This window comes from Cinclus cinclus, chromosome Z (assembly GCF_963662255.1).
Source record: "Cinclus cinclus chromosome Z, bCinCin1.1, whole genome shotgun sequence".
Taxonomy (NCBI): domain Eukaryota; kingdom Metazoa; phylum Chordata; class Aves; order Passeriformes; family Cinclidae; genus Cinclus; species Cinclus cinclus.
The window spans coordinates 15,546,288-15,563,898 of NC_085084.1; the positions used below are offsets into that span (position 1 = coordinate 15,546,288).

The 17,611-nt window shown below is 39.7% G+C and overlaps 1 protein-coding gene across 1 annotated transcript in view; it reads right to left on the reverse strand.

The window, feature by feature from the left end:
• Positions 1–284: 284 nt before the first annotated feature.
• Positions 285–17,611, reverse strand: part of ENTREP1 (endosomal transmembrane epsin interactor 1) — a 25,078-nt gene continuing 7,751 nt past the window's right edge. Inside the window, exons 3-11 of the mRNA XM_062513319.1 lie at positions 14,387–14,497; positions 13,685–13,813; positions 12,784–12,891; positions 12,544–12,662; positions 8,875–9,004; positions 8,228–8,300; positions 3,618–3,767; positions 1,596–1,882; positions 285–491 (exon numbers count right to left, since the gene is read on the reverse strand). Of these exons, the coding sequence (XP_062369303.1) occupies positions 285–491; positions 1,596–1,882; positions 3,618–3,767; positions 8,228–8,300; positions 8,875–9,004; positions 12,544–12,662; positions 12,784–12,891; positions 13,685–13,813; positions 14,387–14,497 (1,314 nt within the window). The remainder of the gene's footprint in view (positions 492–1,595; positions 1,883–3,617; positions 3,768–8,227; positions 8,301–8,874; positions 9,005–12,543; positions 12,663–12,783; positions 12,892–13,684; positions 13,814–14,386; positions 14,498–17,611) is intronic.

The window sequence follows — 17,611 nt, forward strand, 5'->3', positions numbered from 1 at the left end:
ACAATACCCCACAACTACATGTTATCAAACTTCATAGAGATGCAGGGCACCAATACATAACAAACAGATGAGCTGCAGCTGCAAGCCCAATAAATGTCAGCTTTCAATCTGCTTAATACTCTCTGTAGAATGATCTTCCCCTTTGGAGTCTGTGTATCAGAGTATTTAAAAAAAAAAGGTGATTATTGACAAACCCATCCACCCACTTGCCAGAGATGATTTTCCTCTGCAGTATGTATATGTCTGGCAGAAGTGCTCTGCTGAGGAATATCCAAAAAGCTAGCTCAAAGTATAGTTTCCCTGACAACACCAACAACACTGTGAGGCCGTTCATGTTCTGCTCTTTGGATTCTCCTCTCTGATAGCTGTTCTCCTTCTGTGGTGAAAGTGCTCAGGTCACCACAGCTCTCCAGGTGCAGCAATCCAGGATGCAATCTGAAAGGCAACACACGACCTCTGAATGACGTGGCTGGCTGGGAAGGTGTCATCACCTTTAAAAAGAAAAGTTTAAATCAGTTTTGTTTTCAGCTCTTGTTCCATTAAAATAGTTTTTTACCCAGCTAGGAAGAAGCTAGTTGTAGTGTTGTCTGTTATTTTTAAAGAATAATTTTAAAAAGCTATAAATAACCCTTAGCATTTGCTGAGGAGGCGTGGGAAAAGCAGTTCTGGTTGGGAAAAGGAGTGGGGTAATTTTTTATTTGGTTGTTGCTTGTGGGGTTTTTGTTAGGTTGATCTGGTTTCCCTCTCAAAGGTGCTCAGGAATTCTCTCACTCAACCTATGGCATAGCATTGTTTAGAAGGACCCAAAATGTTGCTTCCTTGCAGAAGCCACTGAACTGTAATAACCTTCAGGCCTGTGTGATAAAATTAAATTCTCATAAGGAGCCTTCTCCCCTCCTGTTTCTGTCAAATTTGTCAAGGCTTTTGTTGCCTGAAGGCTGCAGTGGGAAATCCCACTTTATGTGCAGAGCCTAAATGACACTGATGTGTTTTGCATGAGAACACAAACCAAAAGCAGTTGTCATAGCAAGTCACTTGTGGTATGCATGAATCAGTTAATCTACCCAAATGGTCTGTAAGCTACCAAAACATTTGTTAGATGAAGTCTGCAGTGTCTGAAACTTCTGGATATTCACTCCATTAATGTAAGCACTTATTTTCCATTTTCTGCTTTTCTTTCTTTAGTACTATGTCTTATTTATATCGTGGGAGCCAATCACAAAAAAGTTGCTTCTAGTGGGTTGACATAAAAATTTCCTTGTCAGCCTCCATTCCTTCTGGTTTGCAATAGCACATGTTTATTTATAACATCTCCCTTTCCCCTGCCACACTCAGTATAAAATACTGTCATGTTATTTACAGTTCATGATTCCTCAACAGAAGATTGACTCAGTTTTTAAATACACACATACTGTGGCTTCTGGCTGATAGAGCAAGAAATATCAGAGCCTCTCACACACTCCCTTACATGAAACTAAAGTGCTGAAGGAAGCCAATTCGGTCCAAAAACTCAGACTGGCAAATGTAAACCTATACTTCCAAACCAGGGCCAGTGGGTTTCCACATCACCTGATAAATACAAGTAATAAAACTACCTGCTCAAGGAAAGTGGCACTGCTGACAGCTTCTGCCATGTGTTTCTCATCTGATTTTAAAACAGACTTGATATTTTCCACCAAGTCATGTATGTCTGGGCTCATGCTGCAGGAGGACTGCTCAAGGATCCATGCCACACGCCGTTTAGTGTCCACGTAAGACTTATAGTCTATCAGAGATTGGGGTCTGCCCCTCAGTGCTCTTGCTCTTGAACTCCTCCGCAAGGTGACGGTGTTCAGTGGATTTACATCCCTGGGTGTTGCAGTTTCACAGCTGAACACTGTCTCTGAAGAAGAAGATGAAACAAAGCAAACAATCCACATAGTGCACAGTATTCTTGGAGATTTCCCTCCTCATTCAGTGAGGATGCAGTGAATAGTTTAACCTTGTAAAACTTAACAGTCTGGCGTGGTCAGGGTGGAATGGAAGGCTCACTCTATTGGGTTTACACAAAATGCCTATAAAATAGTCATACATAGCTATGCTTGACTGCCTATTACATGTCTAAGGGTCTGGACGGACTCTTCCCCTTTTGAAAGCTCTTTGTCATTGCGTACATTGGTTCCTTTCTCTTGTTTTTGATCTGAAGAGATCTGAAATGCATGTTGAGTGTTAATGTAAACATAAAGGTAGAAGGCTTTTCTTCTTTTATCTCTCCTAAACTCTTGATAACTTTTAGTTACTAGCAGTCAGGAGGACAAGTTGTACCTGCAAATAACTACCTTTCAAGCTGGAAGCTAGCAATACTACAAAGTAGAAATCCAGTGGAAAAAAAAACATACAGAAACCTACAGCAAAACGTTCAAAATTACCTTGCAGTTACAAAGGGCAATACAGAATCAGTTTCACTGCCTTTGGTGAAAACAAAAATTCACTGCCTTTGGTGTAAACAAGTTAAACTTTGGCCCCATTAAAAGGAAGGAAAAAAAAAACAAACCACACCTACAGATTATTCAAGAAGCACTTTAGTATTGGCTTCTGATTAAAAAAAAAATGCCAGGAGGAGATGCAAAACTTCCCAGCAAGAAGAGCACTAACTTGAAGCAAATTCCATTGCTGCAGTGAAGTTCCTTTTCCATAGCATCATGACTAACTGATCTAACTGCTGAACGGACCCAACCTCAGTAACACTGAGCCTAAATCTTCCAAATGCTTCTGGGTCTCTGTACAGCAGAAACACTCTGCTTTCACAGCTGTCAATAGGCTCTGTGTTGTCTAGTATTGCTCCAGCAGCAGATTCTCTGGGCCGCTCTGGTGGAAGTTGATAGGAGCACAAGACAAAGCACATGATACAAGCAGAGCCATCAGAACATTCCACAAAAACAGCAAGTGAAATCCAGACAGGCATACTTCCAGTATCCAAAATAAACAGCTGTTACTAACATGCCCCATTGGCACTCATATTTTGAGTGCTGGTATGTATCAGCAGCTACATGTGGGGATTCCAATATCCGCTAGTAAAAACTGCAAGACCTCTGACTGGTGCATTTTTCAAGACTGTCAGCAATATCACAGACTGTGTAATCACATTACCAGTTTTCCCACAGCAACAGAATTAGATCACTGGCACCAAAGCAGTTTCATCAACTCTCCATGTTCTCTTTTTTTTTTTTTGGTTGGTTGGTTAGTTGGTTGTTTTTTTTTATGATATGAGGATTGAGAAAAGGGGAGCAAATTTATAGGCTAATACCAAATTCCCAAGCCAATTTTTCTTTAAATTGCTCACACTGACAACTGCACTTGGAAGATTTTAGATGTCAGTGCACTGAGGAATCTTGTGTGGTCTCCCTCCTCATTTTCCACCACCTCTCCCTCATACCCAGACCCTGTTCCTAAATGTGAAAACTAAAAGAGCAGCAAGACTAAGGAGTTAGGTGAAGGTTTGGTGAAGCACAAACTAGTTATATAGATGCTCTGTTGGGAAACAGTAGCTGATTTCTGCAAGTTCAATGTATCAAACTTCTGAAAAGTTTTCTTTTAAAGAACCATTACACAATCACTGACAGAGAAAACGGAGTCACCTTGAGGCAGCTGGCAGTGCAGGAGCACAGGGTCACTTTTAGAGCATTTCCTCAAGGGATGGTAGGCTCTCCTGCTCACTCCTGCAGGCACACAGCTTGCATTTGAAGGGAAAAGGCTCACTCTGCTGGAAGACTCCTGAATTTCTTCAGCTGAATTATCAGAAGCAGAAAAGTAGTAGTCAAAATGAAGCTAATCTATAAAAGCCATTATTAGAGACTGATTTTTTCCCCCATCCCACCTGCAAATCTGGAATAACTGGACACAAAGGTCTAGAGGTATGTGTGCACAGACCCACACTTCCTGAACAGTAACATTAGTCTAAAACCTGTTTAAATGTTTGGAAAAAACTGTTCAGCCTTAGGTAACTGGAGTAGCAGAAGACAACAGTCTAGTACACCCTAGTACAAAAATCACCTTAAACTACTGATCAGAGAGAAGGGAGCTACAGCTTTATTGGTGAAAAACTAAATCTCACTGAGCCCCAAATCCTTCTGCTTATAATCAGTTGTACAGCATATGGTCAGAAAGGTCAGTCAACTTTTGCTGTTAGCTATCTTGTAAATCAGTCCCCAGTCACTAAAAAGGAACTAAAAACTTTACTTACATATTTTCCTGGGTTTTTGTGATATGCTATATCCTTCCCACTCCTCCTTTTTCTAAGAGTGGAACTATATGCTGCAATTTAATGAACAGGATGGGATGAAGCTGTGTGCATTTGTCACTAAGCTTGTTTCTGTACCTCCATCTAGTGGCACCTGGTGTATTACAGAAATCTATTTTCTTGATCATTAAAAAGTTCAATTATTTGTAGTGGGCTGTCCCTGGCTGAATGCCAGGCATGCACCACAGCCACTCCCGTCTGCAACTGGACAGGGGAGAAAAAATATAATGAAAGGCTCATGACTTGAAATAAGGACAGGGAGAGATCACTCATCAATTACTATCACAGGCAAAACAGACTCAGCTCAGGGATATTACCAAATTTTACCCAAAAATGAGCAGGGTAATGAGAAGTAAAACAGATCTTAAAAACACCTGCCCCAAGCCCTCCCCCAGGCTTTATCTTCTGCCCTGCAGCAGCACAGGAAACATGGGTTACAGTCAGTTCATTGGATGGTTCCACTGCTGCTCAGGGAGAGGAGTCCTTCCTCTGCTCCAACATGAGGTCCCTCCTCCAGGAGACAGTCAGGAATTTCTCCATCTTGAGTCCATTCCACAGACAACAGTTCTACATAAAATGGTGCAGTGTGGGTTACTCTTCCATGGGGACGGTCCTGTTCCAGCCTGGGTCACCCAAAGGCTCACAAGTCCTACCAGCAAACCTGCTCCAGCAGGGGTTCCTCTCTCCCTGGGTCTGCAGGTCCCTGCCAGGAGCCTGCTTCAGCACAGGCCTCCCTCCCATGGGCTCACAGCCCTTTTGCACACACCCACCTGCTCCAGCAGAGCTTCTCCACGGGCTGTGGGTGAACCTCTGCATCCCTGTTACCTCCATGGCTGCAGGGGCACAGCTGCCTCTCCATGGGCTACAGGGGAATCTCTGCTCCAGTGCCTGGAGCATCTCCTGCCCCTCCTTCTCCACGGACCCTGGTGTTTTCAGGGCTGCTCCACTCACATATTCTCAATTCTCTCTTCTCTGAGCACCAATACATCTGCAAAGTAACTTTTTTTTTTTTTCCTTCTTAAATACTTTGTCACAGAGGCTTTACCATCATTTCTACCTGGTCCAGCCTTCTCCAGCAGCAGGTCCATCTTTGGAGCTCTACCAGACATAGAAGAAACTTCAAACCTTCCAGCAGCTTCCCTGCTACTACCAAACCTTGGCCATGCAAACCCAATACAAAACCAAATTAATGTAAACAGTCTTTTATTCAGAACACAGCAAAAATCTGTGGTGTCACTCTAACACAAGTATGTGCCAGTGTCAGGACCATCCAAGAAAAATTTAGGCTTGGATGATGTGTACGTATTGAGCACAGCACCTTATCGCCTACACAAATGCAACTTAGAATCTCTAAAGAGAAGAAGGATGACACTACCTATTCAAAACAGGTACTAGCCTAGCAAATCAGAAGGTAAGGCCCAGCAACAAAATATGGCAGACCAAGAATCATGTAGGATTAAAGAACCCATTACCAATCCAAACTTTTCAACCTTAGTGGAGCTGTGTTAGCAGTTAAGTCCTGGAGGTACAGTGCTGCTGTTACTTTGAAGAAGTTGTTTGGTTTGTTTTTTGTTTTAATTCTGAACATATTAATTAACAGATTTTCAGATTATCTGAAGATAATCCTTAATAATATTAAAGTTTCAGAGAGTCTTACAGTGGTGTTTACTGGAAGTGCATACACCTAGTTTGTGATGATACAGAGCAGCCACCAAGCACTTCCTGCCACCAGCAAAAGGCTGCACACCTGCCTACAGTCCCTACAATCAGCAGGGGAAGTCCTATTCTTCTCAGAAGTGATTATGAAATCAGTAAAACAATTTTAGCTGGCATGGAGAAGCTTAAGAGCTCCTCCTGCAGCCAGCAGTCAGGATTTCTCTTACTCTGCTGATGCCAAGGGACTCACAGCCTCATACACAAATGCCCTGGCATAACAGCCTGCCAGCATAAACTGAAAGTTCAAGTTTTATTTATAGACTTCTACACTGCACCAGCTGAGACAGCCCGTAGACTTCCTCTGCCACAGTTCCAACATAAGCCCCCATTTTATATTTCCCTCCTGCAGTGGTTTAACCCCAGCAGGCAGCTCAGTCCCTCAGAGTCACTCTCACTCTTCCCCAGTGATACAGGGAAAAGAATTGAAGGACAAAAGTGGCAGAACTCATGGGCTGAGATAAGGACAGCTGCAGTGAGGTAGAGAGAAAAAAACCCAAGAAACTCAATGGAAAACAAGTGATGCAAAAGCAGTCACCCTCCACTAGCTGACTGATGGCCAGACAGCCCCTGAACAGTGACAAGGCTGGAACATTCCCCCAAGGTCACAAATCCAAGCCAGTACCATAGGCTTCTATGAAGGACCTTAACTCCATTCCAGCCAGATGTAGTATACCTCTCCAAATTTAAATAAAGGAAGAGATACTGCTGTTATTTCTTCTTAATTCTAGGAAGGCTTGGCATCTAGAAGAAGCAGCAGAGTTAATTTTCTTTCTTAAGAGGCTTAGTTTCTTTCTTATCTGAATTTAACAGGCAGGCTGATAATTAAATATCTCTTTACAGACCTCTTATTAAAAAAATACTGGACAGGCCAGTTAAGATGATGGAGAGGAGGGTACACTTTGCCATATGTGTTCAGGTAGGTCGAATTCTTGCAAAGGAAGTTTTTAATACAAATGCCTCAAACAATGTCTTATCAGAGCCTTTTTTTTAAAAGAAAACAAAACAAACCAAACAAAACAAAACAAACAAAAAAACCAACCAAACAAAAAAACAACAAAACAAAAATAAAGACTTTCCTTCACTGCAGGTGCATTTTCTATGCTATTTTTTTCCTGTTTCCACCCTCATAACTTTAAGCAAGTAACCATGTATCCTTGCATTTGGTAACTTTTTTTGTTTGAGCTCATGCAGCTCAGAGAAAGCAACAGAAGTTGTAGCAATAAGAAAGCTCTGAGAATTAAATGCAGAGGAGCTGTAGCAAAAGGTTTCATTATGGTGAATGAATGACAAAAAACCAAAAGCATCCAAGTGCTTGTTTTCAGAGCTTTCAGGCAGATTGTCAGAGTTTAAGGGCACTTTGACAGAGCTGACATTTGCCTAAAGTATAATTTTACAAACTCTATTTTTCCCCTGACTCCACATAACAGAACCATTTCAATTGATTCAGTTCAAACCCAAGGTTTTTCATACTTTGGTAAGTAGATTGGCAGAACACAGACCACAATCAAAATATCTGGGGCTTTCCCCCTGTCCCAGTCTTTACTCTTGTGTGAATATTGCAGGCTAGGCAATCTTGCCATAATAGCCAAGTTCAAATGAAAATTGGAACACATTTTTATGGGCTGTACTGCAAAAACTGGTAGTTAATAATGTTTAGCCACAAGCATACATTGCAACAAACATTACACTAAAAACAACTTGGAGCAATAGGCATCATTTTCTAAAACAGTGCACAGTAAAGTCTGATCTAGTCTCTAAGAGTAGTTTAGCTATCTCCTGTACCAGGATGCAGGAACTATTTCATAACTCTTTCAGTTCAGGCTGGATAATGGAGTAATTCCCAGTTTAGCTTCACACAGAGCAGCATTCTCCTTCTCCTATTTTTACCAGCAACAAAATGTTAACAGGCACCATCACATACACTAAGCAAATGGAAGCACTGGAGCTGGACATAATTTCATACAACATATGGATATAGTGTCAAAAACTAACTTTTAGGTTGCTAAAAACAAAACACATCCTTTTTGTATCTCATATGAAAACAACCTGTTATGATTTTCAACATTTTAAATATTAATCCTTGTTCCCACTGCCCAAAGCAAACATGATTCTGTATCTCTGGTTTGCAGTATGGTGGCTGTCTTTCAATGAGCTAATAATGCTGCTGCTGCTGCATTAAGTGGTATGTGTTGGAAAGAACATTCTAGAACAAACTTTAAAATTACTTTTTACCTTGAGAGGACTGCCTGTCACTTACTTCCCCTGAATCAACATCTTCCATGCCATTTATTTGAAGTGCACCTCCCTGGAATAAAATGTAAAAGTTGAAAAAACACAAGTCACCATCTTCAGCATTTCCTAAGAACTGCAACATCCACCTTAGAAATGCAACGCTTGCTCTTAACTGCACAGAGATTGTGTGATACGAGTTTAATTCCATGGCAAAAGCAAGGCCAGTGAATGTCTGATATTCATGTTCATCATCCAGGTCAGTGAATTTTATCCTATCCAGTATTTTTTGGAAAAAAGCACCTGTCTTTTGAAAACACCACTAAAGTGGGATGACTAATGATGCCAAAACCTTGACCTAGTCCCTCACGGGAGCAGTGTAGGTAAATTAAGCAAAGGAAGGAGGTATTTTAGAAAAAGCAGCAACAGCTGTGCTCCACACTGCTTTCTGCTCCTTCTCCCATGTCTGGGCAGTTTTCCAACTGAAGAAAACTTTTCAGTTCTAGAGGAAAGTGATTAATTAACATCTTTGGTGAAATTTACATTAGTAATCAAATGTATCCTCCTGACTTACATTTACCAAGCTTGAGTGCAACCTCTCCCTCAGAGTCGAAAAAACAAATCAGACATTAAACTCCTGTGGACCATACCTGCTCAGAGCTTTTTAAGCTGCACACAGTTTCATAAGGTGGAGGTGGGTCCAGAGGGCAGAACACTTCAACTCCATTGATTCGTGTCACATAAATATAGGGCAGAGAAATCACATCAGAGACAGGTGGGCTGCAATAAATAACACAGAGTAAATCTGTCACTATGGCCTTCCAGTTGCAGAAAAATATAATCTGCTACCAAACTCCACTGGCTTTCCTGTGCCAACTGAGATTTTGGGATCTAAGTCTCAAATACTGGACTCGTCAAGATCTGCAAGACATTGTCTCAGAAAACAGCAGGACTAGCTCCCAGTTCAGCTCCTAAGGATGTGCCTCTCCAGTGTGTTCCCCAGAGTTCAAACATCTTTGGGCAGTACTGGGCCTAGGAACCCATTCCAGTTTTACTTCAGAGGTCCAGTTTTGTTACAAAAATAAAAGTACAGGTTGTCACTCAAAATATGACAGCCTAGCTCAGCATTTTGTGAACCACTGAGTTCTTACTTACAACCCATATTTAAGATACTTCTGACCTGGTGGTTTAAGTTCAGATAGAGCTGTACAGAAAAAGCCAAATTCAAACTAAAGGCTGTTCTTATGATGATGCAAGAATTTCACGGCTGATCAGTTCACAAAGGGCTTGTATAAGGCAAATGCATCTCATGGCTAGCCTTACTCCTCGGTTTCCAAAGAGCTCTCTGAAACATTTAACACAGCAGGTGTTTTTAATCCCAAAGACCTTTTGCTGCAACATCTTTCTCTTAGGAGGGAGCTTTGAGAAGGAAAAAAACAGAACAGTGCCTGGAGAAACCTTAAATTTTATAAACATACATTTTCATTGCCCCAGGAACAGTGTAATAAAGTGTGGTGGTCAACAGCACAGCTGGCAAGAAAACCTTCCCCACAAAATCCTCAGAGAAGGCTGTGACTCAAAGCATCTCAGTTCTTCTCTGCAACATTTTAGTTGCTGACTTGGTGTTGAGCAGGAACCTCAAGCAACACACAGAAACCATATTTTGGTCTCTGGACTTTGGTCACTAGTGGATACTACTCTCTACAAAGCAAGTCCTTCCTCCCAGACTTTAGGGTTGCTCTGGACACTGGCTGGAAGGAACAAAGTTGACTGAAAATTTTTTTCTTGCAAGCTCAGAGGAAAGGGCAGAATTACAGAAATGCCTACAGAAGACTGCTTGCACAGACAGGAAAATAATAGAACTTTCAAAATGAGAACCTGGAAGCCCTCTTATATGAAAGGCTCCTGTGAAGGCAGTGGAGGTAATGCATGGAGAAATCTGAGAAAAGGAAAGCAGATATTTTGACAGCTGGCCATTGTCTTTTTTTATCTTAAAAATGGGGATAATAAGATATGTTAAAATAGTATATAATTACAACTGTTCCAAAAGGCTTCATAATAATTTTGGAGTATGATGGAGACAGATCCTCCATTGACATGACTTCTTTACATTTTCCTAGTATGTTCACGCTGAATTTGTGTTCAGTATAAGCCACAAAGTTATACACATTTTGAATCTTAAGTTTGTTTTTAAACATGCCTGATCTGGCCTACACAGTGCAGTCACACCATGAAAATTAATGCTATGTCCAACAATTAGGTTAAAACTTATTAAAACTTAAAACAGAACATGCAACTATAAAAGCCTTGAGTACCTTGATTATTAAAGTCATTTCCAGGATGTACCCAAACAATACTTTAAACTCAACTGAGGAAGATTTCTAGGCCTTGCTTCCCAACATGCATCACCTCTACCCTTAAATTTATGTGTCCTGTGACACTTTCATAGAATCACAGAATCTCCTGAGTTGGAATGGACCCACAAGGATCAAAATCCAACTCCTGGCACATTTCACATTTTTTAACCTGGAAACTCAGTTCTCACTGCTCATGTTGTGCCAACCTTGAGAAATAATGCAATTTCTATTTTTTAATGTATGAAATAACAAGAGTAGAGGTAGGAATTGACCAGACACTTGCAGTGCTAATTTGTTTTTTGCCATTAAATAAGACAAACGTTCGAGTTTCCCCTGAACAAGTGAGCAAAACAACTGGCTTTGATAGCTGGGCCTCTGACTTTTCAATTCAAAGGGTGGTAAAGAAGGCCTACCCATTCCAAACATGTCTTTGGCACAAATTTTGATGACTGTGGTGTCTCCCTTTTCAGGGGATGTATTTGTCTTGGAGCTTGCAGATGGGGCTCACCTCCCTGGATGTGCTTCCTGCCACACCCTCCCCTCCTTGCACACAAAGGTTTGGGATGTAGGGAGCTCAGCACAGAAAGCCAGGGCACAGGTGCTACACAGAGTTCAGGGTACGGTCTGGGAGGTAGAAGTGTGAGGAGGCTGACTGAGAAATGGCCACATCCCATTTCAGACACTCCTGCAGGATCCAGCCTGGCCTGAGTCATAATTACTCATCTTCCAAAAACAGAAATAAAGCCTGTCTGTTCCTTTAACTTCTGCGCTGCTGTATAACTATCCACAACACCCTGAAACAAGCAGCCTGATTTCAGAAAGATCTCATCATCATTTAAACATTACTATCAACAAGTTTTAATATAGTCATAGGCAAGGTAGCTATTCAATTTTGGACCACAGAAGCCTTAAATACTGTGCAGCAGCCCCTCTGTGAAAAAAAAAAAAAAGAAAAAGAAAGAAAAAAAAGAAGAAATACTGCTTCTGGGAAAGAGATAATGATGTAGAATGACATGCTAGACAAAGAACAACTGGTCCATTTTAAGCAGGGGAACTCTGAAAACGATAAATAATTATTCTTCCAAAGAGATCATTACACATTCTATTCTGTTCTCATAAGCAGCTTGAAGCAAGACTTACACAAATGTTTTTAGTAATATTTTGAATTCACCTCCAGTCTCTGGCTTTTCAGAGGACCTGTTCATTCTAAATCCTGTTGTTGTCATTATCATTTCTAGACAATCCCAGAATCTGTAATTACCTCTGCCAGGAACACATAATCTTGAAACTGATGCATGCTATTCCTGATGAAACAGTGAAATAAACAAAACATTCCTGCACACTACAAAAAGGAGGAATTTTAAACAAGACTCATACAGTCTGCTTCAGCATCAAAATACTTAATGTATAAATATTGTATGCTCAGAACAGAATAATGCAGCCCCACCCCAATCATAAACTAGTAAACCCAACCTGCAAGTTACTTTTAAGAGCAAATAACCACCTGCAAGGTAAGTGATTACTTTTCCAGGCAGTGCAGTCAAAACAGACCCTTCACTCTGCCTTAACAGCCCAAGAGGGAAAAGGAGAATGACTCTGGCAGGAAGGTCCATGGGGGAACACCGTTCAGGGTCCCTGGCTTGACAAGTGGTTGTGTCTGGCTTCTCACTGCTGCCCTCACCTGCTCTTGACAGCACCGTGTAAGTTTTCAGCTGTGTCAAGCAGAAGTATTTCTCTCATCCAGAAATATTTCCTAGAGAATCTAAACTCAAACTCACAAAATCTTACCCCCTTACCCACACTATATTTATGCTGCCTTCAAACTAATGTGATTTTTTTCTTTGCTTTATTTAATGCCCCTGAAATCACAAACCATTTTCACCAGAGAAAATAGTCTTTAAAAAAAAAATAGGCAGTGTTTTGAAAGACACTAAAACAAAGGAAGAGAGTGCACAGTTTTACCTGTGACTTGTTTCTGGAGTACAAGAACTCAAAATGGTGAAATAGGAGGGAGGTGGGACGGGTGGGACAAAATCATCAGGATCCAAATTGTGATCTTCATCTTCAACTTCACACTCGCCCTAATCAAACAGAACTTACGTTAAAACCCTTCTGAGCTTTTGTAAATATTGCTGAACAGTGTAATCTATTAATAGTGTTTGTACCACTATTTATGGTAGGCAATGCCTTGTGCTCACTTACTGTGCAGGATCTTCTTGATGCAAGTATCTGTAAGTAATGCAGGGCAGCTGCTATGAAGCAAACTGTAGCGGTGAGAGCATTCAGGACACCAAGAGCTAAGAGAACTTTCTGAAGAACATGAGGATTATTGAAATTAAAAGATTAAATCATGGTATTTGTGAATGTCAAAATAATAATAACAATAATAATGAAAATAATAATAATGGTAATAACAAAACTAAAACAAATAGAGAAAACATAGGGATGACCATGGCAATTACTTCTAAGGAATGTATGGCATGAAGTCTTCAGCACAATCTCCAAGACCAAAGTAATTTGCAAAAACTTGTTTGACAATATTTTTTGTCCTGAGAGAGAGAGATCCAGAAGGGCTTAATACAGCTCAGATGTGATTTATCCACCTATTCATATAATAACTATACCTTTCATCATAACTTTTCTGTGGGAGATCCAGATTCAAGATGATCACCATTAAAGAAATGTCAAAGCTTTTTGTTATTGAAGATGGTTTTGGCTGGGAGTTTTATTTTAGCAGTTTGTAAGCCACTAAAGGCTGAGAAATGCAAAAGACCAACAAAGGCATCAAATATTTAGCTAAAATTTAGATCCTATTTACCCCTGTAATCTTGTCTGGATTCCACTGCAGTTTTGATTGCACTAAACACAAAAAACAGGCAAGAACTGTTTATTGGCTCAGCAATGCACTGGTCAAAACCCTGACACAAGAAAAGCCCCCACATGTTACAGAACCATGAAAAGCTTCTGACCAGTGTGGAAAAGCAGAAAAATAACAGTTTTTCCCAGTAATAGCAGTAACAGTAATAGCAATAACTTCAGCATTGCACTGCTGCATGGGCATGGACATTATAGAAGCAGTACTACTGAAGTGTGTGCAGGGTACCTTGAGAAGAAGGTGAGCAGCACTGCATGACTTCACGTGGTATAGCTTCAGTACAACCTCTGCTTCCATGCATTTAGTGGGATGAAGCTCCTCACAGCACAAACAAGTCTTGTTTTCATCCATATCCATCTTTAAGAAAGAAAACTCCACTTTTTAATTGTTTTATGCAGTATTTTACCTGCACAAAATAGAACCTATATTTTACACAATCATCTTCATCACCAAGTGACCCTGTATTGTATCCTTGAATTTCAATTATTCCACAGTTTCCAGTTCATGAATAGTGATTCTTCTATTTCTCATGACAACCACTTGAGAAAAAAATCTTTCGCCCTGCCTTGTACAGATTGCATCTTCCTCAAGTGGAACTGTTCTGAAAAGCTAGTATAATTTTATCTACCTTAATTTTTCCTCACAGCTGCTGTTGTAAGGTATCACACAATGGTCCTCACCAGGTGAGGCAAAACAGGAAGAATAACCCCATGCACAGATTATAACAGACTGAACATTTTGTAGGTAGCTCGCCTTTACCCACACTCAGGCTTTTTTCAACAGTTTATATTTTTTACATTACTACAAAAATCCTTTATGCTAGTTTTTAAATTACTTGCAACTCTACATCAGGACATTTTGTGATCTCAGCACAGCAAGCTAATAAGCCATAATGACAAGAAATCAGTGCAAATCAGTATGTGTGCTCACCAAATCACATCTGGGTACCCTGGACACAAACTGAATGCCTTGACATCCAAGTATTAATCCAGTCACGTTCAGCATAACACTGATCACAGACAGCAGAACAAACAAGTTAACCTGGAACATCAAAACAAAGTTAACTGCAGTGAACAGAGGGACCCAGCTCAAGGAACCTATTACAGAGCAAATCCCACTCACAAACTGAAGCTGGGAATGACTCTCTGCTTTTTCAAAACTGCTCATGACTTCAGTGCCCCAAGGTGTCTTATCCTATTCCCAGAATTCTTTGTCTTCTCTCTCCTTATTCCACACTAGTTATGCAGAAATAAAATATATTCAACTACTGAAAATGTCAATAGTAATAATACAAGCAATTAAAGGTTTTGCTGGAGTCCAAAGTATGATCTGCAAGTCACCCAACTTCCACTGTATGTCATACTCTTCCACCAAGTTTAGCTCTCAACACATTCAGAAAAGTAAAGAAGAAGAGAAACATCTTAAGCCAGCATTCACTTTGCACATTTCCAGAATTATCTGGCAGCACAAATAAATGAAAAATATTTGTCCCAGTACAGTGAGGATGGAAACACTTAAGAGACTTCAGTTGCATTATTTTATTTCCTCGTGGCTACTAAAACCAAAACATTTGTAAATCACACAATACTTTCATATTTATAAACCACCTGAAATCAAGCAATGTAAGAGGAATAAATACATGAAAAAAGGACAAGCAGAAGCAGTGGACAAAATGATGCCTTGCTTTCACATATGCCCTTACAATCTGCATTTACATGATTTTGGGTATGGATTTTGAACATGTGAAGGAACCATCCCTCTCCCTATTCCTAAAGACAAAAATATTCTGTACTTCAAGAGCAAGTACTGTGGGTAAGACTACTTCTACAGAGACAAATAAAAATAAAATTCCTCCTTTGAGCATTCAATTCTACAAAGCAAGTATCAGATTCATAATGTCCTAAAGCATGTCCTTAATTACATATTAATTAATGTCCTTAATTAATGTCCTTAATTACAATTGGCTTACTCAAGTTTCTTTGTATCAAAAAAGTACAAATCAAAAAAACAGGACATGGCAAAAAAAAAAAAACAGAGGAAGAGAAGGACACTATGAGGGACAAGACTTCATCTCTGCTCCAGACAGCTTTACAGAAGATCCAGCAACAAGGACTTCCTAAACATGCAAAGAACACCACAGGCTTCCAAATAAATTTAGCTGATGTAGCATGGTTAGCTATCTGGAATCTGAAGCAAAAACAGGTAACACAAATTATGCACAAACTATGTTCCCATTTTCTGAAGTTCAGGGAAATAATCCCCCATGAATGGACAAGAGCCAAACAGCATTACTGCACAAGCTAAATTCAATTACAACATTGCTATTCATTATTAGTTTGACCATAATGTGATCACATAAGGTATATTTTAATCCCAAAACTCCCAATAATAGATGTAGTTATTAGTGAATCTCTGAAGAGAACTGGGTCTACTTTGTGTTAGACACATCAAGAACAAAATAATTTATAAATTATTAAGAGGAAGGAAGAGTATTTTGTCCTAGCTTAGTACTAATCACAAAACCACAGATAAGAGGGTTTTTAGTTGCAGAATGCATTCTGAGCGTCATTTGTTTTTACATACCAACACAGACAGCATCTAATGATTTTTTTAAAAATATAACTCCCTGCTTAGCACGTAAATTAATCTAACTCATTCCTTAGGGTTTTACCTATATTATTTTAGTTACTCTTCTGACAAAAAAAACTACTTTGAGAAAAAAAATTGGTACACACAGTTATTTTATAATACAATACACACAGAAAACTTTTCAACTGGGTTCAACACATGGCACTGACAATTAGGAATTGGCCAGTATTTTAAGTGAAATATAAGCTGTTTCAACATAAAACATTATATCACAAATCTCATTAAATTATCTTAAGAAAAACAAGAGGTGAAACTGTCCTTTTTCAATTGATGAACAAATGGAGACAAAAAAAGTTACATGTCCAAAGTAAAGAAAGATTTAAAAAACAAAAACAAAAAACAAATAGCAAACTCACATTTTCCTCCTTTGGTACAGAAGCTGCAATAGAAACAATTCTGTCTACAGCTATACAAAAAGTAACAGTTAAAATCCAGACTTCCAATCCAAAATTTTGAAAAACAAAAAAATCACTAATATTTTTCTAAAGAAATGTCAGAAATCAAAGAAAACAAGGAAGAGAAGGAACATTATCATAAATACATGACACATGCATGATAATTTCTGCATTTATGTTCTAATAAATTCTACCATGCACAAGTATAACCTTGATCTGTTTTTTATTATATGTATAGCATATTTTTGACTGAATAATCCAATATTCAGAAAATCTTGCCAAATAAGCAGAAGATAAGAATAATTCCTCTACATACAATCTAGAACACTACCATGATCTGAACCACAACCACAAAATTCTCTACCATATATCTGAGAGTGGATGACACACTGTATTTGACTGTCAAGAAAAAAAAATCTTTTTTCTTTTTGGTCCATCACTGGTCAGCATTTTTGAAAAGTCACTGAGATTTGAAGGAACCTCTAGAGATCCTCTAAGTCTAATCTCCTGCTCAAACACGTGTCAACAGGGGAGCTGGAACCATAAAACCCCTTCCAACCCAGACCATTCTGATTTTTTTGGCCTACAGCAAGCTGTTGGATATAACATCCAGTTAGCTTTTAATATCTCTACAGGAAACCCTACACCAGTATTTGACCACCATAACAGTAAAAAAGTTGTCTTCTGTGTTCACATGGAATTTTCTGTTCTGCTCACAGCCTCATGTCTTGGCAGTGAGCACTACTGAGAAAGGTCCAGCTCCCTACTCTTCATTCCCTCCCATCAGCTATTTATAGAGATGAAGGAGATTCCCACTGAGATTCCTACTCCTCTTCTCCAGGCTGAACAGCCACAGCTTTCACACCTCTCCAGGTGTGGGAAGGATCACACCCCTTGACCTGTTGGCAAGTCTCTGCCTGATCCAGCCCAGGACACCACTAGTCTTTGCCACAAGAGCACTTCACTATCTCATGGGCAACTTGTTGTAAACCAGGATTCCCAGGATTTTCTCTGCAGAGCTGCTTTCCACCAAGTTTTTTCCCCTCCTGTGTAATAGGATAATTTCCCTGTGCAGGCAGGACTTTGCATTCTCCAATAGAACCCTCTCAGT